The following is a 24,314-nucleotide window of genomic DNA, read 5'->3' on the forward strand; positions in this document are numbered from 1 at the left end:
GAATTAGGTGGGAATTAACAGTGACTAAATAAACATCATCTTAGTTAATTCTCATAACAATCCATTGAGGTAGATATTATTATCTGCTTCTATAGATGAGGCATTTAGGCTTAGTGATGTTTGTTTTGGAGAAGGTAATTGGTAGGCAAGATTCCTGGATGGCCCCTATGCCTCTCCATGCCTTGGATTATCCTTCCTTTGAGTTGGGACAGAACTAGTGAATATATGATGGAATATCATTCCTGTGATTAGATTACATAGTACAGATGAATGAATTTCGAAGATGTAATTAAGGTATATAATCAGTCATCTTTGAATTAATGAAAGAGAGATCATTCTGACTTGGCTTGACCTAATCATGTGAGCCTTTAAAGATGAGAGGTACTGGAATGATTCTCTTGTTGGCTTGGAAGAAATGAGTTGTATGTTGTGAGAGGGCCATGTGACTAGGACCTGAGGGGAGTTCCTAGGAGAGAAGAGCAACTCCTGGCAGATAGTTAGTAAGAAAATGGAGCTATGGCGGCAATAAATGCAATTATGCCAACAAGCAATGAGCTCTGAAGAGGACTCCAGCCTCAGATGAGATGCAGTCCCAGCCAATAACTCTTTTTCAGCCTAGTGAGACCTGGTGCAGAGAGTTCACCTGTGCTTACTGGACTTCTAACCTGCAGAAACTGTGACATTATAAATGGATGTTGTTTTACACTGCCAACATTTTGTTTTGGTAATTTTTTACACAGTGGTAAAAACGTAATATAGTAATGAAGGAGAAAATAGATAAATATATACGTTGGCAATCTTGATTCCTTCATTTGGGACTTCCTGAAGATACAATGAATTTTCTTCAATGTGATTTTGTTATAGACCTGGCTTTTTATGAGTTCCTACTCAGAATCTAGGAAAACAAGCATAAGTTACTTGTATTACGTCTATATTGCCTCCTTTCACAGAGCCCTCACATGGTTTACACTCCTATAACTCTCCCCTCTCTTCATAATATCTTTTGTGATGGAAATGACTGAAAATGAAGCAAAAGGAGGAATAACCACAAGCTTTGCCTTTCACTTTAATTCTTTCTCTTTTCTTGCAATTCCACTAGGAAAATGTTTCAACTAGATAGAGAAAAAGTCAAAGGAAACATATAATGTATGAGGAAATGGAGGAAGATGAAAAAGAAAAGGAGTTTTAATCTAAATATATTTCTAACTTTGACAGGTTCAAGAAATGCTCCATTTGCCTGCTATGAAGAAATACAAAATCATAATGATAGATTTGGGAACTGTGGTAAGAAATCAGGCAGATATATATTCTGTGGATGGAGGTATGCTATGCAAATATTAAAGATACTTTTTTTCTGTTCTATAAGATTCTATTTTTAGTTTTTCTCTATATATGGCATTCATTCTACTGGTTTCAACTATCACATACGTATGGGAGTGAATCTCAAATCAAAATAGCCCTGACATCTTTCTTGTGCTACAGGCTTAAATTTCCGTTTAATTTTTAAACATTTATATATAATGATCATTAGGCTCCTAAATTCAATCCAAGATTGAAACTAGTAATACCCATTGCACCTTTCCTCTCTGAACCTACTCATTTTTTTACAAAAATAAAATAGTATCCCCTTTCACTCAAATGCTTGCCCAAGCTGAAGACTGCCCAGTGTCTATAAAATGAAATTTAATTTCCCCTACATCTGAAGAGCCACCTCTTTGATATTTTGGACATGAATTTATTTTCACAAACATTTATTAAGAACCTATTATGTGCTGGATACTGGGCCAGATGCTAGTTAGCAAAGCATTCGTGGCCCTTGTACTCATGGAATTTTTAGACTAGTAAACATACCATGTAGTTTTATGCTTCCTTGATTTGCTTATGCTGCTACTTTTGTTGAGAAATACCTTACTCGGGCTGTTGAAATCCTACTAATTTGTAAGCTTTGACACAGGTGGTTTCTTCTCGATGGAGTTTTCCCTAACTGCTAAGTTAGAATGTGTCCTCATCTTAAATCTCTGTAAGGATTTGTTTATTTCACTTGTATCACTTTTAATGGGATTTACGTCACACTTAGTAGCAGACTCTAAGGTTTTTAAGGGTAGGGGTCACAACTTATTTATCTTTTTATCTCTCTTCAGAGGGATATAAAGTACTTGAGTGAATTGATTATTTGACAATAAGTATATAAATCTGAACAGTGACTAAAAGACTATTAGTGGGCTGGCCCCTGTGGCTAGTGATTAAGTTGGCACTCTCCACTTTGGCAGCCCATGTTCAGTTCCCAGGCATGGACCTAACCACTCATCTATCAGTGGCCACACTGTGACTGTGGCTTACATACAAAATAGAGGAAATTGGCAACAGATGTTAGCTCAGGGAGAATCTTCCTCAACCAAAAAAAAAAAAAAGAGGCTATTAGTACCATTGAAAGATGAGCTTATATCAATGGCTTCTACTTTTTTACATTTTACTGTAAATGTTAGTGTTAAAGTTTTACATTTTCCCTAGATACATTGCTGTAAGTGGAGAACCATTTTTTATTTTTATTACTTTTGTCAAAGAAAGCAAATCTGAAGTATTTCTAATAAATGCCCAATGTAGAGTAATCATATAATTTTATTATGTTTGTAGGAATCTTATATGTGGAAAATTAATTTGTACCTACCCTTCTACAAAACCTTACTATCAAGAAAATGGTGCTGTGATTTATGCTTTTGTACGAAATACTATATGTATAACTCTAGACCTCCAAGTGAATGATCCAGATCCAATGTTGGTCCATAGTGGCGCTATTTGTGATGATGGCAGGGTAAATGATTTAAAATGTATTTTTTTCAAAATCTAGCTTTATTCATTTCTTTAATGAATGTTTTCATTTAAGTGTAAATTTCAATTCATTTCTAGTGCTATGTAACCTTAAATATTTGGATAAGGGGGAAATGAATAAGCTTCACTTGGTCTCCAGATATTAAGAAGGAAATGGAAATGTTTGATCCCCTTCAGAATTTTGATGTTGTGAGCAAGGAAACTCCAAGTGTTTTGGAGCTGAGTGGGGAGGAGAGAGATATTCAGAATATACTGTAGTTAAATACTCCATAACATGGAAATTTGCTTTCTTTTTGGAGAAGAAAGAAGAAATCCACCTACTAATATATGTGTCTTTGTGGCCCTGTAGATAAGAGTACAACTTAGATAAGGCTGCTTAGAATCAAATCTTCACCTCTTATTTTTTGACATTTCACAAATGACCTAACCCATCTGAGATTCTGCAACTGTATGTAAAGTTGGGATAATAATAGCATTTACTCTATGTGTCATTGCAGAGATTAAATGAGATAGCAGTATAAAGTGCTTAACATGATGCCCAGCACATAGTAAGAGTCAAATATAGGTTTGGCATTATTATCGATTGTTATTATAATTCATTATCTCTGAGGCTGACCCAAATCTGGAGAAAACATAGAAGGAATAAATTCACTTCAAAATCTCATTAATTCCTGACCAGATCTTTGCTCATGAGGAACTATAGTATAGTGTAAAGTGTAGACTTTAAAGACAGATGCACATAGATCTGAATTCTGACTCTTCCACTTACTCGATAGATGATTTTGAACAAGTTATTTAGTAAGTGAAATGTACGTATTGATAGCTACTTTTAGTGGTTTTAGAGTTTAAATGAAGTTTATTGCAGGTAAAGTATATAGTCTCCTTAATACTGGCTTCCTCTTCATGCTCAGGAGTCATAAATGCCTTCTTGAATGAGGTATATGCCAAGGAGCTCAGTAGATACATTTAGGCCATGCAGTCAAAACAATTAAAAAGTGAAACACAGGGCCCGACCTCATGGCCTACTGGTTAAGTTTGGCATGCTCTGCTTCGGTGGCCTGAGGTTCAAGGGTTTGGATTCCGGGGGTGGACCTACACCACTTGTCAGCCATGCTGAGATGGTGACCCACATACAAAAGAGAGGTAGATTGGCAACAGATGTTAGCTCAGGATAAATCTCCCTCACCCCCCCCATAAAAAAAAGAAAGGCAGAAACAGGCAACAGATGATTTGATATTATTCAGTTACCAATTTAGTAAGAATAGAATCTTTTCTATAACATGGATTGTTCTTCTCAGTGAGAAGGTATGAGAACAAATTTTACCAGATGGTTTTTAAGGATACTGTAAATCATATATGATGAAACATTCTTGACAATTTTGTTTATGTCAGTAGTGTTCTTACGTAACAGGACTCTTCATCTCAATTTTAACTGAGATAGGCAGACAATAGATACTACATTCCAAAAGGAGCTGTTAGGCTCACCATCATGGCCAAGAATTAATGAGAAGACTCAACACGTTGAAGTTTTAAAGGGTTGGGTTATTTGGATTGGAAAGGGATTTATGAGGCCACTTCTTTGAAGAGAGTTGTGCTGTGCTTTAATGTTTAAAAGAAAATAATTTTCATATACATAGTCTCATTTTAACCTTGAAACAAATCTCAAATGCTTTAGAAAATATTGATGTACTCATGTAAGAAAATTGCATCTGAGGGAAGTTGATATTGCTATAAATAATAGAGTTGGAATATATCCTTAATCCTCGGATTATTATATTTTAAACTTAAAAGGATTGTATCTGGATGTTTAACACATTCCACAATAGAATGTTAGATATCTGTAGTATATTTTAATAAAAATTTCTATTATCTTTATTAGGGGACTCTAATAATAGCTCATGTTTAATGAAAACAGTATATATCTGATTATATGGAATTGATTTTGATTCTATGCAAACTTTTGATATGTGCAAGGAATATAGGATACTGTCTTAACTGTGCTCTTAGGAATAGTTTTGTTAGATTTCAGGGAATTATAATAAAAAGTTATTTGCTTATGTTTTTTTATGTCAGTCTTGTTTCATTTGTATCTCCCACTTTCCTGTCCTGAATCATTTTTTAAGACTGTATTTTTTAGAGCAGTTTTAGGTTCACAGCAAAAGTGAGAGGAAGGTACAGAGCTTTACCCTGTACTTCCTACTGCCATGAAAGCATAACCTCACACATTATCAACATTCCTCACCAAAATGGTACATTTGTTACAGCTGATAAACCTACATTGACACAGCAGAATCACACAAAGACAATAGTTCACATAAGCATTCACTCTTGGTGTTGTACATTGTATTAGTTTTTGACCTATATTATTTTCCTTCTCTTCAAAGAGCTTCTTTTAACATGTCTTGCAAGGTAGCTCTGCTAGCAAAAAATTCCTTCATTTGTTGTTTGTCTGAGAAAGTTTTCAGTTCTCCTTCACTTTTAAAGGATAATTTTTCAGTATATAGAATTCTAGGTTGGTGGTTTTTTCTGTCAACAGTTTACGTATTTCACTCCACTCTATTCTGACTGCGTGGTTTCTGAGGAGAAGGCGGATGTAATTCTTACCTTTGTTCCTCTATAGGTAGAATATTTTTTTCTTAACTCTGGCTTTTCTAGATTTATCCTTTACTTTTCTGTCATTTGAACATGATATGCCTAGGTGTAGTTTTTCTGGACATTTATTCTTCTGCTTGTTTTCTGAGCTTCCTGGATCTGTGCTTTGGTGTCTGACATTAATTTGAGGTAATTCTCAGTCATTATTCTTTCAAATATTTCTTCTGTTCCTTTCTTTCTTTTCCTGGTATTTCCATTACACTTTATGTTATACCTTTCATAGTTGTCCCACAGTCCTTAGATATTCTGCTACTTTTTAAAGTCTTTGTTCTCTTTTCTTTTTGGTTTTCGAGGATTCCATTAATATATCTTTTAGCTCAGAGATTCTTTCCTCAGCCGTGTCCAGTGTACTAATAAGCCCATCAAAGGCATACTTCATTTTTGATACAGTGATTTTTTTTCACTCTGTCATTTATTTTTGGTTCTTTCTTAGGATTTCTATTGCTTTGCTTACATAGCCCGTCTGTTCTTGCATTCTGTCTACTTCATCTATTAGCCCTTAGCATATTAATCATAGTTGTTTTAAACTCCTAGTCTGATAATTCCAATATCCCTGCCATGTCTGGTTCTGATGCTTGCTCTGTTTCTTCAAATTGTGTTTTTTTTACTTTTAGTATACCTTGCATTTTTTCTTGTTAACCAGACATGATGTGCCAGGTAAAAGACCTACTGCAAGCAGGCCTGTAGTAATATAGTGGTGACATGTAGGGGTGGAGGAAGCATTCTTTAGTCCTATGATTAGGTCTTAGTCTTTTAGTGAGCCTATGCCTCTGGACTGTGAATTTTATAAGTGTTTCTCAGTTTTTTTTCTGCTCCCTTAAGTGGGACAGGATGGCTGAGGTGGGCTGGAATTGGATATTTCCCTTCTCCCTACACGGAAGGCTAGAGCTGACTGTAATTGGGTATTTCACTTCTCCAAGATCAGTTAGGTTGGTAAAACCCCAGCTGGATAGACTCTGGTTAACTTTTTTCTCCTAAGGGCAAGCCTCGTTAAGAAGAACAGAGAGCTCTGACTGTTTCAAAATGGTTCCTTTTCCCCTCCTCCTGCCAGAAAGCAAGGACATTTTTCTCTGATATTTACTAGGAGAACCTAGTCAAGCTCCTGGAGGTAAATCTCACAAAATTGTGGGAGTCTCCCATGACTGGGTCCCCCTGGAGTTTTTAACTCTCAGAATTGTCCATACTGAGCCTACAGCAGTTTGTCAATTACAGTTCAAGTTTTCCTACCTTGGCCCAGATACCTGAGGTGGTTTCTGCTCATGACTGCTTGTGTTCGCATGTCTGTCTCTCCAATCTTGGGGGGCATTGGTTTGCCCTCTGTCTCCACTTCTCTTATGGATCCTAGAAGAGTTGTTGATTTTTCAATCTGTTCAGCGTTTTACTTATTGTTGGGATGGAGTGGAAACTTCTAGGCTCCTTACATGCAGAATTGGATATTGGAAGCCTGAATCATTTTTTTAAGAAATTTATTTTTAAACATAGACTTTGTTTTTTAGAGCAGTTTTAGGTTCACATCAAAATTTGCAGAAAATACAGGGAGTTCCCATATAACCCTTATCCCTACATGGACACAGACTCCTACACAATCCACAACCCTACTAGAGTGGTACATTTGTTACAATTGATGAACCTACATTGACACATCATTATCACTCAAAGTCCATGGTTTACATTAGACTTATCTGAAAAACCCAAAATACTTGGAGATTAAACAGCACATGTCTAAATAACACATGTGCCAAAGAAGAATTCTCAAGAGAAAGTGAAAAATATTTTGAACTGAATGAGAATGAAAATACAACATATAAAATTTGTAGGATGTAGCAAAACCAGTACTTAGATGGAAATTTATTGCACTGAATGGTTATGGTCTTATGTTTGAAAATTACTGATTTAAATGTTAACATAGCTGAACTCCTCTGACTTGGAAATTTGTTTTTTGTATGTGTTTTTCTTTAGTTGTGTGTGGATCGGCAATGTGTAGAAGCAAGGTTCCTCCAGAGCCAATTGCACAATTGTTCAGCAAAGTGCCATGGCAATGGAGTAAGTAAGCACATGATTTATATTTCTCAGGATCGCATCTATCTTGGACACCTTTCAGAATCGCTCACTAATTTATTCAACATTTATTTGGTTCCTACTATGTACTAGGCTCTGTTTTATCTAGCTTCAATATGGAGCTGAATTGGGATACTAAATTTGGAGCCATAGGTAATTTTAGAGAACATTGTATAGAATTAAATTGTTGATGACCTTAACAAATTTATTATTACAGTTAAGTGCTTTTCAGAGGTGTTAAATATTCCAATAAATACATTAACCTGTTCATTAAGGGAAGATAATTATGCTATCATTCATGTGTCTCTGACTACATGGGGTGATGGAAAACTATTGGTTTTATCCCTCTTCTTTTTGTTTTGGAGATTAGCCCTGAGCTAACATATGATGCCAATCTTCCTCTTTTTGCTGAGGAAGATTAGCCCTGAGCTAACATCTGTGCCCATATTCCTCTATTTTATATGCCTGCCACAGCAGGGACTTGGGGAGAAGAAAGTAAAAGATTGGCAACAGATATTAGCTCAGGTGCCAGTCTTCACATGAAAAAAATTTGTATCCTGCAACTTTAAGAATTCATTGATTCAATCTAACAGTTATTTGGTGGAGTCTAGGATTTTCTATATATAAAATCACGTCATCTACAAACAGAGACAGTTTTGCTTCTTCCTTTTCAATTCTGCCACCTTTTATTTCTTTTTCTTGATGATTGACCTAGCTAGCATTTCCAGTACCGTGTTGAATATGAATGATGAGTGGTCACCCTCATCTTGTTCCTGATCTTAAAGGAAAAGCGTTCAACCTTTCATCATTGAGTATTGTGTTAGTTGTGCACTTGTCATAGGCCTTTCTGGTCTTTATTGTACTGAGTTTTGTTCCTTCTGCAACATTTTTATCATGAGCGAATGTAGAATTTTGTCAAATGCTTTTTATGCATCTGTTGAAATGATCATATGATTTTTTTCTTTTGTTCTATTAATGTGATGTAACACATGTATTGATTTGTGTATGTTGACTATTTTTATATCCTAAGGATAAATCCCAGTTGATCATGGTGAATGATCCTTTTAATGTGAATTTTGTTTGCTAGCATTTTATTGAGAATTTTTGCATCTGTATTCATAGGGATATTGGCCTGTAGTTTTCTTTTCTTGTAGTGTCCTTTTCTGGATTTGGTATCAGGTAATGTGGCTTTGTGAAATGAATGTGAGAGTATTACATTCTCCTTGCATTTTTGGAAGAGTTTGAGAAGAATTGGCATTATTCTTCTTTAAATGTTGGGTAAAATTCACCAGTGAAGGCCTCAAGTCCTGGACTTTTGTTCTTTGGGAGACTTTTGATTTTCCTTACAATTAATTCCTTACACTTATTTATTCACAGCCAAACATTTGTGCCACACAACCATTGGATCTCAGTCGGGGCTTCCCAATAAATACCTGGGTGGTGCAATTAGTCAGTGCCAAACCAGTTGCTATCCTCTAATGTGACAGGATGACTGCACAGTTCTAGTGATATCCATCCCATATCGTGGTACAATTGGGTTGGTTCTGTTTAGTGATTTTTCTGTTCCCACTGTCGGGGTGCTGGGTGCTCTAATGTCCATAATCTAGGGTGAGCCACATAAACTCATACCAAATCTGAGCATAGCCATGCATAGCTCTAATGCTGGTATTTTTAAGACCCTTCCACTCAGCAGTTTTTTAGCCTGGCTGTTTAGTTTGATTGAAAAAAAAGAATCCACATGCTCAGTGTTATTGAGAGTGTGTGCCACAGGCAGGTTTCTGGATCAGTATTAGTAACATCAGGCAAATTCAGAGTGCCAGTCCTAGCTTTTTCTTCTTGAATGTACTGCTTTAGGGCCTTCCAATCCTCTCACCACCATGGCAATCCTGATGAGCTGGAGAGGGGCAGCTACCCACATAACCAACAGTTGGATTGATTCCTTTGCTGGGCATACTAGTGGGTCCACTGTGGAAAGGTATTTTCACCAGGTGTCCATCCCATGAGAGGACACCACAGGAACAGTCTAAGGTCGAAAACACAGATATTTAGTAGGAACTTGTATGGAAGGTGTTCCTCTTCTATAAGAATTACACTTGTGGCCTGATTCTTAGGTTAATGTGGCTGCAGCTTTAGGAATTTGACCTGGCTGTGCATACTATGGGTGTTGGCTGGGGGAGTCAGCACTGTCAGGCATGAGGAAATGGACTGGGGGCAGGATATACCAGACCAGGACCCCCACCTTCTCTCCTCTTTCAGTGGTGGGTGTTCCATTCCAGGTATAGTGCATTTCAACAAGTTCAGCTTGCAGCAGGACAATGGGATCCCAGTGGAGATGGAGTAGTTCCCCCTCACCCAGGGGTATGAAGTAACTCACCCCTCCAGGTGGGACATCCCATTTCAAATTCCAGTAGATGACTCCTTTGCTAGGCATAATGGGGCTTGGTGTTCTCAGTATCATAGCATAGATCCATGGTGAGAGTTGGGGCAACAGCCATTTCTCACAATCCATACCATTATGGTATTGGGTTCCTCGGCATGGGTCCCCAGTCTGGCCTATGGGGCAACAGGCCCTGCTGGTTGAGTGTTCAAATGTAAAGCCTGGGACAGTACTTTAGTCCACCTGGCCAAGGTGGTTTATTTGTTAGTAATTTAGCTGCTTTAATATTCCATTTTTCCTTTCTACCAACCCTGCTGCTTGTGGGTTATAGGGGAGAGGGAACCTCCATTCAATGTAATGTTCTTTGCCCAGTCTTTCATATCATGGCCTTTGAAATGTGACCTCCAATCATTGTCTGTTTGACAAAAGTATCTCTACATGGTACTCAGTTTCTCTTATCCCATAATGGTGGCAGCCTGGTTTGCATGGCAACAAGGGAAAGCTGATTAGGCCAGATGCAGTATCACACAAACCAAGGCATAATTAGAACACTCACCAGGAGGGAAGAGACAAATATCATCAATTTGCCAATCCTTCTCTGGTTGGGAACTCTGGTGAATAGCCCCAGACTCCTTTGACAGTTTCCTTGGGCATTATTAAGAATACACAGGACATGCTGTTACTGCATTAACAAAGTCAATATAGTTCAAGGGCAATCTGGCATCCTTGGTAATATGCCATCCCCCCACTGGTGGCCACTCTTCCTATGCACTCAATCTGCTATATCTACTGAAGGGTCAGTTTCTAGGGCTTATATCTGAGCTAGAGCATCAGCTTCCTGATTGCCAGGGGGTGTCAGTGCCTTATGAACTGGGATGTGGGACAGTGAGTACCACCTCAGCCTCTTGCAGGTAAACCCAAATGTCTTTCCATATATCCTGACCTCACAAGGGCTGATTCATGATTATCCACACTTCGACTTCCCATTGTCCAAGCCATAGGGTTAATCCCTTTAGAACGACCCAACTGTCAGTCCAAGGAGTTAATGGCCAGGGCTTATGAGTGATCATGAGTCAAATCGCTCTGAGTTCAGCCCACTGGCTGCTGCAGTTTCCTCTTGTTCCCAGCATCTGTATACCAGGCATTAGTGGGATTTTCCCCTACTCCCTGTCTATGGGCCGCAAGGGCCACCATAGGAATAGGATGGGGCATTTGGAGGATGTACATTTTTTACTGTGCCTATAGTACCCAGGCCTATGACATCTAACTGATGTCAGAGTTTACATACTTTTTATATTATGTATCCAATAACAGATTACTGTAGTAATCATTGGTTTCACTACGTTTGCTTTTTAACTTTTAAACTAGAGTTGTAAGTGAATTATGCACTGCTAATACCATATTACAGGATGTAACTTTTATTTACCATTACCAGTGAGTTTTATACAACCTTACTTATGTTTTTATGATGTTAATTAATCTCCTTTTACTTGCAAAGAACTCCCTGTAGTATTTCTTGTAAGGCAGTTCTGGTGGTAACGAACTCCTTCAGCTTTTGTTTGTTTGGGAAAGTCTTTCTCTCCCTTTTATTTTTGAAGGACATTTTTGGCAGGTACAGTATTCTTGGATAACAGGTTCTTTTCTTTCAGTATTTTGACTATATCATCCCATTCTCTCTTGACCTGAAAAGTTTCTGTTGAGAAATCCACAGATAGTGTTATTTGAGTTCCCTTTTATGTGACTTTTTACTTTCCTCTGTCTACTTTCAAAATTCTTTCTGTCTTTGACTATTGACAATTTAATTACAATGTGATTAGGTGTAACCCTATTCAGATTCAACCTATTTGGAGTCTTCTGGGTCTCAAAGATCTGATGTCCATTTCTCTTCCCAGGTTTTGGAAATTTTCAGCCTTTATGGCTTTAAATATACATTCTTTCCCTTTCTCTTTCTCTTCTTCTGGAATTCCCATATTGCAGATATTGTTTCTTTTTATGTTGTCCCATAAGTCCCAAAGGCCTCCTTCACTCTTTTTCGTTCTTTTTCCTTTTTGCTGCTCTGACTGATTTCAAATGTCTTGCCTTATAGATGACTGATTCTTTCTCCTGAATGATCAAGTCTGTTGCTGAAGCGGTCTATTGAATTCTTCAGTTCAATCTTTGTGGTCTTCAGCTCTAGGATTTCTGTTTAGGTTTTCTTTTTTGGATAGTTTTATTTGTTGCCTGGATTCTCTGGCCAGGCTTCCTAGATAGTTGTGACTGAGTAATATTCTGAGCAGTAAGCAGCCCTATGAGTTAACTTCCTTACTCTGGCATGGCTGCTTAACAGCCCCCAAGGCCTGAACTGGCCGTTGTTTGGGGACCTGAATCAGGCTAGACTATGCACTGTATTTCCTGCTCAGATTGGGCCATGAGTTTTGCTCTGCAGTTAGAGAAAGCCCTGGGTTGTGCCTTCTGTTCAAGTGCCACTGTAAGCAGGGCTCTAAGATGGCTACTTAGCCCCTGTGAGCTCTAGTTAAATCCCCTGGTCAAGTGGGCTGAAGGCTGTATTCAGCAGTGAGTGAGGCTACAAATTAGTTTCCCTGCTCATGCTGGGTCCTATATAGGCCCCAAGGCTGACAAACCTCTTGTTTGGGAATCAAATCACATAGACCTGAGTTGTAAACTCCCTGGACTGATGGGAACACTGTCTTGGCTCTGTAGATGCAGAACCAAAGTTTTGGTTTTTCATTCAAGTGCTGCTGTTATTGGGGCTGCAGGATGGGCTACTGAGATTCTGAAGAGCTTCGATTAGGTTTCCTGATTAAAAGTGTTGGAGGCTGTATTTTCCAATGGACAGGGCTAAGGATTAGCTTCCCTGCTAGTAGGGGGCTGCAGAGCAGGCCCCAAGGCTGACAAGACTCTTGTTGACAAACTCTCTGGCCAGGTGGGAGTCACTGGCTTGTCTCTGCAGATAAGCAGAGTTGCTGTCTGGTCTCTCTGCTTGAGTGCTGTTGTGCCAAGTCATTTCCCAGGTGCTCAGACCAGGCTTCCTTGTCAGGTGGGGCTGGGAGTTACCCCCAGCAGTGGATGAGCCTATGTATTAGCTCCCCTATCTGGGCAGTGTGGCAGAACTTGCTCTAAGGCTGGCAAGGCTCTTTGTTTGGGTTCTTGACTTAAGCTGAACCATGCTCCAAGTTCTCTGACTAAACAAAGCCACCTGCTTTGATCTGCTGATGGGCAGTGCTGTCAGCTATAGTTTCCACTCGAGTGTTGCTGGTCTGTACAACTTCCCAGATGCTTAGGTCAGTTTTCCTGGTTGAGCAGGTTTCCTCATCAGTGAGGAGTGCTATGAATTAACTCCTTTTCCTGGGCTGAGTGGGAAAACCAACACCAAGCAGATTACCAGATGTTCCTCTCAGTATTTCTGGTTGGTGGACCTGGGAGCTACAGTCACCAGTGGGTGGGACTATGAATTAACTACCCTGCCCAGGCACACTAGGAGAGCTGCCTCCAAGCAACTTCCCAGTTGTTCCAGCCAAACTGTCTGGTCAGATGATTCTGGGAATTACACTCAGCAGTAGTTGTAGCTATGAATTAGCTACCCAGCTAATTCATGGGGTAGGAGTGGGAGAACATGCCCCCTATTCAGCAAAGCTCTTATTTGTGGTTCTACTCAAGTCAACCCTTGTCCCAGCTTCCCTTGCTGAATTGGGCCACTGCTCTGCGGATAATTACCTCTACCTGCTGCACACTCTGCTTAAGCATTGCTGGGCTATGCAACCTCCCAGGTATGCCAGGAAGCTTTCTGCTTAGGCAGGACTGGGAGCTGCAACTCAGCATTGGGTGGGAATATGAATTAGCTTCCCTTCCCAGGCCCAGTTGTAGGTCCAGCTGCAAGCAGCCTTCCAGGTCTTCTGGTCAGATTCTCCGGTTGGGCAGGGATGAGAGCTGCACTCAACAGTGAGAGGAGCTATGAATTAGCTCTTCTGTCTGGGCAGAGTAGGGGAGCTGGTTACAAACTTCGCAAGGCTTTTTGTGGTGTTGACTGAAGCTGACCTGCACTCTGTGTTCCCTGGCTGAACAGTGCCACTAGCTTTGCTCTGCGGACAATCTTTTCTGCCTGCTGGAGTCACCGTTTAAGCGTTGCTGGGCAATTCAGCTTTCAGGTGTCCTGGCCAGCATTTCCAGTCATGTGGGGTTGGGAACTACACTCAGCAGTGGACAGAGCTATGACTCAACTCCCCTGCCTGGGTGAGGGGACGTACCAGAGGTGGCAGCGCTCTTCGTTTGAGGTCCCAAATTAGGCAGACCTGCATCCTGTCTACTTCCCTGGTCAGACTGCACCGCTATCTTAGCTCTGCAGATGAGCAGAGCCATTGCTTGCGACTACTACTTGGGTGCTGCAGGTAGGAACTTCGTCTGCCATGATCCAAGTGCTGGTTGTTGCAGGCCTCTCCTGCCTTCTCCATCACAATCAGAATCCCAGTGGGCAAGCCCCACAGATTTGCCCATGGTCCTCATGAGGTGAGACTGGAATGGGGATTCCCAAGAAGTGACTGACAATACTGGGGGAGCTGGATGTCCACCCTGGGCTTTCTTTACCCACTTGAAGAACCACAGGCCTTAGGGAGACCTCTCAGTGTGGTGCTGTGCCAGCCTTGGTGAGGGGCAGTGCAGTCAGTGCATAGCTACTCCTCTTACCCTTCTGATGCTGTCTGTCTTGGTCTCTGTTGGTGCAGGGGGTGCTTCAGCCTCACCTCTGTGCTCTAGGATTTTCTCAGTGGTGTTTTCTCCATGAATAATTTTTAGTTGTTCTTCTTGTGAGGAGGAGTAAAGTTGAGAACAACTTATGTTGCAATCTTGGTGACATCACTCTGTTCTCTTTTTTTCTTAGTCTAATTGAAGGTTTGTCAATCTTGTTTGTCTTTTCAAAAACTAGCTCTTAGTGTCATTGATCTTTTCTATTGTTTTCCTGGTCCTTTTTTGGTTATTTTGCTGTGATCTTTGTTGTTTCCTTTCTTCTGCTAACTTTCAGCTTGGTTTTATTTTCCTTTTTCTAGTTCTTCGAGGTGTAACGTTAGGTTGTTTATTTGAAATCATCTATTTTCTTAATATAGGCATTCATTACTATAAACTTCCCACGAAGAACTGCTTCTTTAACCATCCATCCCAATATTTTTGCTGTGTTGTTTCCATTTGTTTTGCAATTTTTAAAATTTTTATTGAGATAACATTGGTTTATAACATTAGATAAATTCCAGGTGTACATCATTATATTTCGACTTCTGTATAGACTACATCATGTTCACCATCAAAAAATCTCGTTGCCATCCGTCACCATACAAATGTGCCCTGTCACCCCTTTTGCACTCCTCATACCCCTCTCCAGCTCTGGTAACCACTGATCTGTTCTTTGTATCTATGTGTTTGGTTATTTGTTTATCTTCCAAATATGAGTGAAATCTTGCAGTATTTGTCTTTCTCCATCTGACTTATTTTGCTTAGCATAATACCCTCAAGGTCCATCTGTTTTGTTACAAATAGCAAGACTTTATCGTTTGTTTTTTTGAGGAAGATTAGCCCTGTTGCCAATCCTCCTCTTTTTTGCTGAGGAAGACTGGCCCTGAGCTAATATCCGTGCCCATCTTCCTCTACTTTATATATGGGACACCTGCCACAGCATGGCCTGACAAGTGGTGCACAGGTTCACACCCGGGATCCAACCTGGTGAACCCCGGGCTGCCGAAGAGGAATGTGTGAACTTAACCCCTGTGCCACTTGGCCAGCCCCCACAATTTTATCTTTTTTATGGCTGAATAGTATTCTATTCTATTCTATATCTTGTCTTCTTTATCCATTCATCTGTTAGTGATCACTTAGGTTGTTTCCAAGTCTTGGCTATTGTGAATAATGCTAAAATAAACATAGCAGTGCATATATCTTTTCAAATTAGTGTTTTCATGTTCTTTGGATAAATACACAGAAGTAGAAAAGCAGGACCGTATGGTATTTCTATTTTTAATTTTTTGAGAAATCTCCATTTTCTTTTTCATAGTGGCTGTACCAAAATCTCCATTTTCTTTTTCATAGTGGCTGTACCAATTTATATTCCCACCAGCAGTGTATGAGGGTTCCTTTTTCTCCAAATCCACTTCACCATTTGTTATTTCTTGTCTTTTTAATAATACCATTCTGACAGGTGTGAGGGGATATGTCATTATGGTTTTGATTTGCATTTCCCTAATAATTAGTGATACTGAACATCTTTTCATATGCCTATTGCCTATCTGTATATCTTCTTTGGAAAAATTTCTGCTCAGCTCCGCTGCCAATTCGTTAGTCTCCTTGTTTTTTCTGTTGTTGAGTTATATGAGTTCTTTATATATTTTGGATATTAACCCCTTATCGGATATAAGATTTTCAAATATTTTCTCCCAGTTGGTGGGTTGTCTTTTCATTTTGTTGATGGTTTCCTTTGCTGTGCAGGAACTTTTTAGTTTGATCTAGTACTATTTATTTCTTTATTCTGTTGTTTCCCTTGCCTGGTCAGACATGGTAGTTGAAAATAGGCTGCTAAGACTGTGTCAAAGAGCATACTACCTATATTTTCTTCTAGGAGTTTTATGATTTCAGGTCTTAAATTCAAATCGTTAGTACATTTTGAGTTAATTTTTGTGTATGGAGAAAGATAATGATCTACTTTCATTCTTTTACACATGACTGTCCAGTTTTCTCAATACCATTTATTGAAGAGACTTTCCTTTCTCCATTGTATGTTCTTGACTCCTTTGTCAAAAATTAGCTGTCCATAGATGTGTGGGTTTATTTCTGGGCTCTCGGTTCTGTTCCATTGATTCTGTGTCTGTTTTTATGCCAGTATCATGCTGTTTTGATTACTATATTTTGAAATCAGGCAGTGTCACACCTCTGGCTTTGGTCATTTTTCTTAGGATTGCTTTGGCTATTTGGGATTTTTGTTGGTCCATATAAGTGTTAGGATTCTTTGTTCTATTTGCATGAAAATATCATTTGGATTCTGATTGGGATTGCATTGAATCTGTAGATTGCTTTAAGTAATATGGACATTTTTAATTACATTAATTCTTCCAACCCAAGAGCACAGAATATCTTTCCATTTCTTTGTGTCTTCTTCAATTTCTTTTAACAATGTTTTATAGTTTTCAGTGTACAGGTATTTCACCTGTTTGGTTACATTTATTCTCATATTTTCTTCTTTTTGTTGTGATTGGAAATAGGATAGTATCCTTGATTTCTCTTTCTACTAGTTAGTTGTCAGTTTATAGAGAAGCAACTGATTTTTGCATGTTGATTTTGTACCCTTCAACCTTTCTTTATTCATTAACTATTTCTAATAGTTTTTTTGGTGCATTCTTTAGGGTTTTCTCTCTGTAAAATCATGCCATCCACAAATAGTGACAGCTTTAGTTCTTCCTTTCCAATTTGGATACCTAGTTTTTCTTTTTCTTGCCTAATTGCTCTGGCAAGGACTTCCAATACGATGGTGAATAAGAGTGTTGAAAGTGGGCATTCTTGTCTGGTTCCTGTTCTTAGAGGGATAGCTTTCAGTTTTTCACCACTGAGTATGGTGTTAGCTGTGGGTTTATTGTATATGGCCTTTATTACATTGAGGTACTTTCCTCTGTACCCATTTAATGAGAGGTTTTATCATAAACGGATGCTGACTCTAGTCAAATGCTTTCGCTGTATCTATTGAGTTGATCATGTGATTTTTATTCTTCAGTTCTCAATGTGATGTATCACATTGATTGATTTGCAGATGTTGAACCACACTTGCATCCTTGGGATAAAACTCACTTGAGTGTGGTGTATATACCTTTTAATGTATTATATTCAATTTGGCAAAATTTTATTGAGGATTTTTGCATGTATGTTTATCAGTGATATTGGCCTGTAATTCTACTTTTTTGTGTTATCCTTTTCTGGTTTTGGTATCAGGGTGATGTTGGCCTTGTAAAATGAGTTAGGAAATGCCACTTTGTCTTTTATTTTTTGGAATAGTTGGAGAGGGGGAGGTATTAAATCTTCTTTGAATGTTTGGTTGAATTCTCCAGAGGAGCTATCTGGTCCTGGACTTTTGTTTTTTGGGAGGTTTTTGATTACGGTTTCAATCTCTTTACTGGTCTATTCACATTCCCTATTTCTTCTTGATTCAGTTTTGAGAGGTGGTATGAGTCTAAGAATTCATCCATTTCTGCTAAGTTATCCAATTTGTGGATGTATAGTTTTTCATATTATTCTCTTATAATCCTTTGTATTTCTGTGGTATCCATTATAATTTCTCCTCTTTCATTTCTAGTTTTACTTATGTGAGCCTTCCCTCTTTTTTTCTTGGTGAGTCTGGTTAAGTGTTTATCAATTTTGCTTATCTTCTGAAAGAACCAGCTCTTAGTTTCATTAATCCTTTCTGCTGTTTTTTCTTTGTCTCTGCTTCATTTATTTTTGCTCTAATTTTTATTATTTCCCTCCTTCTGCTGACTTTGGCTTTGTTTGTTCTTCTTTTTCTAGTTCCGTTAGGTGCAGTTTAAGATTACTTATTTGAGGTTTTTCTTGTTTGTTGAGGTAAGCCTATTTTTCTATTAATTTCCCTCTTAGAACTTCTTTTGCTGCATTCCGTAAGAGTTGGTATATTGTAATTACACTTTCTTTTGTTTCCAGGTATATTTTTTATTTCTCCTTTGATTTCTTCATTGATCCAATGGTTGTTCAGTAGCATATTTGCTTAGTCTCCACATATTTCTGACTTTCCCTGTTTTTTTCTTGAGGTTGATTTCAAGTTTCACAGCACTGTGGCTGATAAGGATGCTTGAGATGATTTCAGTCTTCTTAAATTTATTTAGGCTTGCCTTGTTTCCCAACATATGATCTGTCTTTGAGAATGTTCTATGTACACTTGAGAAGAATGTATATTCTGCTGTTTTGGGATGGAATTCTTTCTCTAAATTTATTAAGTCCATTCGATCAAGCGTTTTGTTTAAATCTGCTATTTCCTTGGTGACTTGCTGTCTGGATGATCTATCCATTGATGTAAGTGGGGTGTTGAGGTCCCCTACTATTACTGTGTTGCTGTTAAATTCTCCCCTTAGGTCTGTTAATAGTTGCTTTTTGTACTTTGGTGCTCTTGTGTTAGGTGCATATATATGTACAAGTGTTATGTCCTCTTGGTGGAATGCCCCTTTTATGATTATATACTGCCCCTCTTTGTCTCTCATTGTAATTTTTAACCTGAAGTTTGCTTTGTCTGGTATAAGTGTGGCAACACCTCCTTTCTTCTGTTTGCCATTAGCTTGGAATATTGTCTTCCATCCTTTTACTATGAGCCTATGTTTGCCTTTAGAGCTGAGATGTGTTTTCTGGAGGCAGCATATTATTAGGTCTTGTTTTAAATCCATCCAACTCCTCTGTGTTTTTTGACTGGATAATTCAATCCGTTTACATTTAGAGTGATTATTTATATATAACGGCTTACTACTGCCATTTTATCTCTTGTTTTCCAATTGTTCTATGTTTCCCTTGTTCCTCTTCCTTTGTATTTCTGACTGCCATTTCATTTTTATGTCTTTCTTGGAGGTTTTCTCAGTTTTCTCTTTTTTTAATGAATTGTAGCTCTGCTCTGATTTTTTCTTTAGTGATTACTCTGAGGTTTGTGTAAAAGATCTTGTAGATGAAATAGTTCATTTCTCCTAGCCTCTTATCTCCTTTGCCTAAGCAGGTTCCACCCCCTTTCTCCTCCCTTTCTGAGTTATTTTTGTCACAAATTATTCTTTTATCGTGTGAGATTGTGACTAAGCTGAAGTGTTTATAATTACTTTTGATGCTTTCCTTCCCTTTATCTTTCAAGTTATAATTGAGTATTTGCTTTCCTGTTCTGATATAGAGCTGCAGTTTTCTGATTTTGTCTGTCTGCTTATCTCCTTGCTCAAAACTTTGTAGATGTTTGCCTTTTTGTTTCTGGTATGAGGGCATCTTTAATCATTTTTGTGAGGGAGGTTTAGTGGTGATAAACTCCCTCTGCTTTTGTTTATCTGGTAAAGCTTATATTGCTCTATTGTATCTGAAGGAAAGTTTCACTGGATGGAGTATTTGTGGCTGAAAGTTTTTGTCTTTCAGTATTTTGAATATACCATTCCATTCTCTCCTAGCCTGTCAGATTTCTGCAAGGAAATCTGCTGAAAGCCTGATATGGGCTTCTTTGTAGGTTATTTTCTTCTGCCTCAGTGCTCTTAATATTATTTCTTTGTTGTTAATGTTTTCCAGTTTTACTATTATATGCCTTGGAGAAGGTCTTTTAGGATTGATGCAATTAGGCATTCTATTGGCTTCATGTATTTGTAAACCTGGTTCCTTCCCCAGGTTTGAGAAGTTCTCAGCTATTATTTCTTTGAACAAGCTCTCTTCTCCTTTCTTCCTCTCTTCTCCCTCTGAAATACCTATAATCCTTATATTGCTTTTCCTAATTGAGTCAGATATTTCTCAAAGAATTCCTTCATTTTTAAAAAATCTTAGTTGTCTCTCCTCTGCCTCCTGTAGCATTCCTATATTTGTATCCTCTAACTCTCTAATTCTTTCTTCCATAACATCAGCTCTATTTTTTAAGGATTCTAGATTATTTTTATTTCATTAATTGTGTTCTTCATTTCCAGAATTTCTACTTGTTTTTTTTCATAGCTTTAATCTCTTTAGTGAAGTATTCCTTCTCCTCATTAACTTTATTCCTGAGCTCATTGAACTGTCTGAGTTTTCTTGTAATTTGTTGAGTTTCTTAATGACAGCTGTTTTGAATTTTCTGTCATTTTGATTGTAAATTTCTGTGCCTTCCTGGTTGGTTTCTGGAGAATTGTTATTTTCATTCTGGTCTGAATTGTTCCTGTAGTTTCTTACAGTGTTTGATGAACTAATCTTTTGTCAGTGCATTTGTGGTAGTATCAGGTCACAGATTCCACTCAATACCACTAAGGGGAAGCAGAAGCAGAGTTTCTGGACCCACCCCATCTGCTTGAAGTTGTTGAGGTACTGTGGGTGCTTGCCCTGGAAGGCTTTTTGGCAGATGTGTAGACTGTATTTGGTGGGTGGGGCTTCCTTGTGGGGTCTGAGCCTGGGCCACTCCTTGGGGCCACAGCAGTTTGGTGGACTTTCCCACTGCCAGGTAAGTGATCATGAGTGAGCTAAGGGATGCCACCACATATTCCTCCAGTCTCCTCAAGGTACATTCCTACTTCCAGGGTGCAGCAGTTCTATGGATGCTCACACAGGCTGAGAATGTGCTTGCCCCACCACGTAGATCTGCCGCCAATTCTTCTTGTGGTCCCACCAGCCACTGTGCTCGGTGGGATTGGCTTCATTGTGGGGACAGAGCCAGGGACACTCCTTGGGGCCACAGGGGCATGATGGGTTCCCCCACCACCAGGAAACCAGTCATGAGTGGGCTGAGGGCTGCCACTACCTCTTTCCACAGTCTCCCTGGGGTGCCTTCCCACATTTTGGGTGCAGGGGTACTATGGGCACTTGCACCAGGCTGGAAAGTGTTCATGCACGTGCACAGGGTTGCTGGGGAATGGCAGGGATTACTCACCTATCTACACCACTTCCTGTAGGGCCAGTCAATCCACCTTCAGATGTATAGCTGTGTGGGTCTCTCAGGTGTCCTGTTGTACTATGTGGGTTTCCTCCATTGGTCAAGGAATGTCCATTTAGTTGTAGGTCAAAGGAGGAGACATTAAGGGAACAGCTCACTCCACCATGTTGCTAATGTCACTCTCCCCTCAACCCTTGTTATTTTGTGTTTTCTTATTTTTTATAGTAGCCCTCTTAATGGGTGTATGGTGACATTGTTGTGATTTTCATTTGCATTTCTCTTATGATTGGTGATGCTGAACATCTGTTTATATCCTTGTTAGCCATTTGTATATCATCTTTGGAGAAATATCTATTCAAGTTTTTGACCATTTTTTTTTTGTGGAAGATTAGCCCTGAGCTAACATCCACCTCCAATCCTCTTCTTTCCGCTGAGGAAGATTGGCCCTGAGCTAGCATTTGTGCCCATCTTCCTCTATTTTATAGAGGAAGGATGCCTGCCAAAGCATGGCTTGATAAGTAGTGTGTTGGTCCATACCCAGGATCCGAACCAGGGAACCCTGGGCCACCAAAGTGGAGCACATGAACTTAACCACTATGTCACTGGGGCTGGCCCCCCTTTGACCATTTTTTATACAGGTTATTTGTTTTTTTGTTGTTGAGTTGTAAGTGTTCTTTGTGTGTTCTGGATATTAACCCCTAATCAGATATATGATTTTCAAGTCTTTTGTCCTGTTCCATAGATTTCTTTTTCACTCTGTTGGTTGTGTTCTTTGATGCACAGAGGTTTTTAAATTTGTTCTAGACCCATTTGTCTATTTTTTACTTCTGTTGCTTGTGCTTCTAGTGTGACATCCAAGAAATCATTGTTAAATCCAATGTCATGAAGTTTTTCCTCTATGTTTTCTTCTAGGAGTTTCCTAGTCTTAAGCCTTATATTTAGATCTTTAATTCATTTTATTAATTTTTCTATATGATGTGAGATAAAGGTCAAACTTCGCTATTTTCCACTGGATATTCAGTTTTCCAAGCACCATTTTCTGAATGGTGCTTTCCCTACTGAGTGGTCTTGGCACCCTTCTCAAAGACCATTTGACTGTATCAGTAATATATTACTAATAGCAATAAATGAATAAATAAATAGAGATAAGTAAAAACTCTTCCTTATGGTAAAATCAATATAGAAGGAACAATGGAGTTCAATAATTATCAATGGATGGTAAAACTAATGGGTGAAAGTTTTATGAGGACCAAGATACTTATAAAATCTCACAAGTACCTCCTCACAAATTACTTATTAATTACAAATAGAAGGATAATAACTTACAGTGGAAGAACTTGGAAGACAGCACCTTAACAAAGTGATCCAAAAGTAACAGCCCATTATTAGCACAAACTGACAAAACGTCTCCTGAGAAGGACAACATCACTTCTGTGGCGTGTTTCAGAGTAAACACACAAACACACACAACAGCATGAAAGTGGTATGACAGAAGCTGGGACAATGGATATCCCAAACAGAGCACTTATTTTCATGCATATTTAAGCCATGAAATAAATAAATTAGATTCATACTCTTAAATTGAGATTTTAGAAATTGAGCGATGTTTTATAGTGTCTTGAGAGGCAGCATAGCATAGTGGTCAAGGGCATGGCCTCTGAAACCAAGTTGCTTGGATTTAAATCCTGTCTCATCACTTAGTTAGCTGTGTGACTTTGGATAAGTTAAATATCTATGCCTCAGTTTCTTCATCTGTAAAGTGGGAATAATAATAATCCTAAACTCACAGTGATCTTGTGAAGATTTAATTACTAAATCTATATAAGTTCTCATAATAAAGACTCACACGCAGTAAGCACCATAAAAGTGTTTGCTATTATTTATTTATTTATTTATTTATTACAGAAACCATCAGTTCCCAATGTTATGCTGTATCTAAGTATCTGATGCCCTCTTGGAATACAAGAAGCCTTTGCTTAAAAATCAGAAAACAAAAGCAAACAAGCAAAACAAAACCCAATTCTGGTTAAGGGCAGTGTTATGCACATAAGTGTTTACAATGAGCCTGGGGGAGGGTAAAGTCCTAATTTGTAAGTGCAAGTACTTCAAGCTACCATATGCTGTCACTGGATGTGGAGTTGGCAAGAGATGTACACAATCAGCTCTGGGAGCTGGTACTAGCTGGTTGTAGCACATCACTGGGAAGGTCTCATTCTCATTAGAATTTAAACGTGTTTTTGAAATTGCACCCTAAATTTTTAGATGAAAATTTGAAGATGTTAAGTTTTCCTGATGTATGTATTGTGAGCCTCACTTATAGCTCTTTTTTCGTTGGTGTGTGTGCATGTATGTTCATGTGTTTGCATGTGTGTGCTTTAGGCTAAGAAACCAAGCATTTGACTTATAGGATTATCTCTGTAAATAAATCAAAAAACCAAAATTACAAGAGATTAAAATATGAAAGTATGCTTGATTATCTATCTGATAATTTTACTTTCTATGAGAAAATATTTTAAGTGATTATTTAAATTTTTAAAAATGATCCTAGGTGTGTACTTCCAATTTGACGTGCCATTGTAAATCTGGCTACAACCCTCCAGATTGCCAAACACGTAGCAGAGAATCTTCTAGATTGCCTGGGAAACAGAGCAAGTATCCATCTTTACATATCCAGTTAATAAAATTCTCAAATATATTATCTCACAAAAACAAAATTAGATTTTTGCCACTTAGAAACCAGTATTTATAATTAAAAGGTAAATAGGCTTCTTTCAAGAAATGGAAACCAAATATGTCTTATTAATG

General features: G+C 38.5%; 1 protein-coding gene across 1 annotated transcript in view; it reads left to right on the top strand.

Moving 5' to 3' along the window:
* Positions 1–24,314, top strand: part of LOC106826239 (disintegrin and metalloproteinase domain-containing protein 32-like) — a 229,519-nt gene that overhangs the window by 205,081 nt on the left and 124 nt on the right. Inside the window, exons 15-18 of the mRNA XM_070499712.1 lie at positions 1,216–1,321; positions 2,635–2,812; positions 7,441–7,524; positions 24,058–24,161. Of these exons, the coding sequence (XP_070355813.1) occupies positions 1,216–1,321; positions 2,635–2,812; positions 7,441–7,524; positions 24,058–24,161 (472 nt within the window). The remainder of the gene's footprint in view (positions 1–1,215; positions 1,322–2,634; positions 2,813–7,440; positions 7,525–24,057; positions 24,162–24,314) is intronic.

The sequence above is a fragment of the Equus asinus genome, chromosome 27 (genome assembly GCF_041296235.1).
Source record: "Equus asinus isolate D_3611 breed Donkey chromosome 27, EquAss-T2T_v2, whole genome shotgun sequence".
Classification (NCBI taxonomy): domain Eukaryota; kingdom Metazoa; phylum Chordata; class Mammalia; order Perissodactyla; family Equidae; genus Equus; species Equus asinus.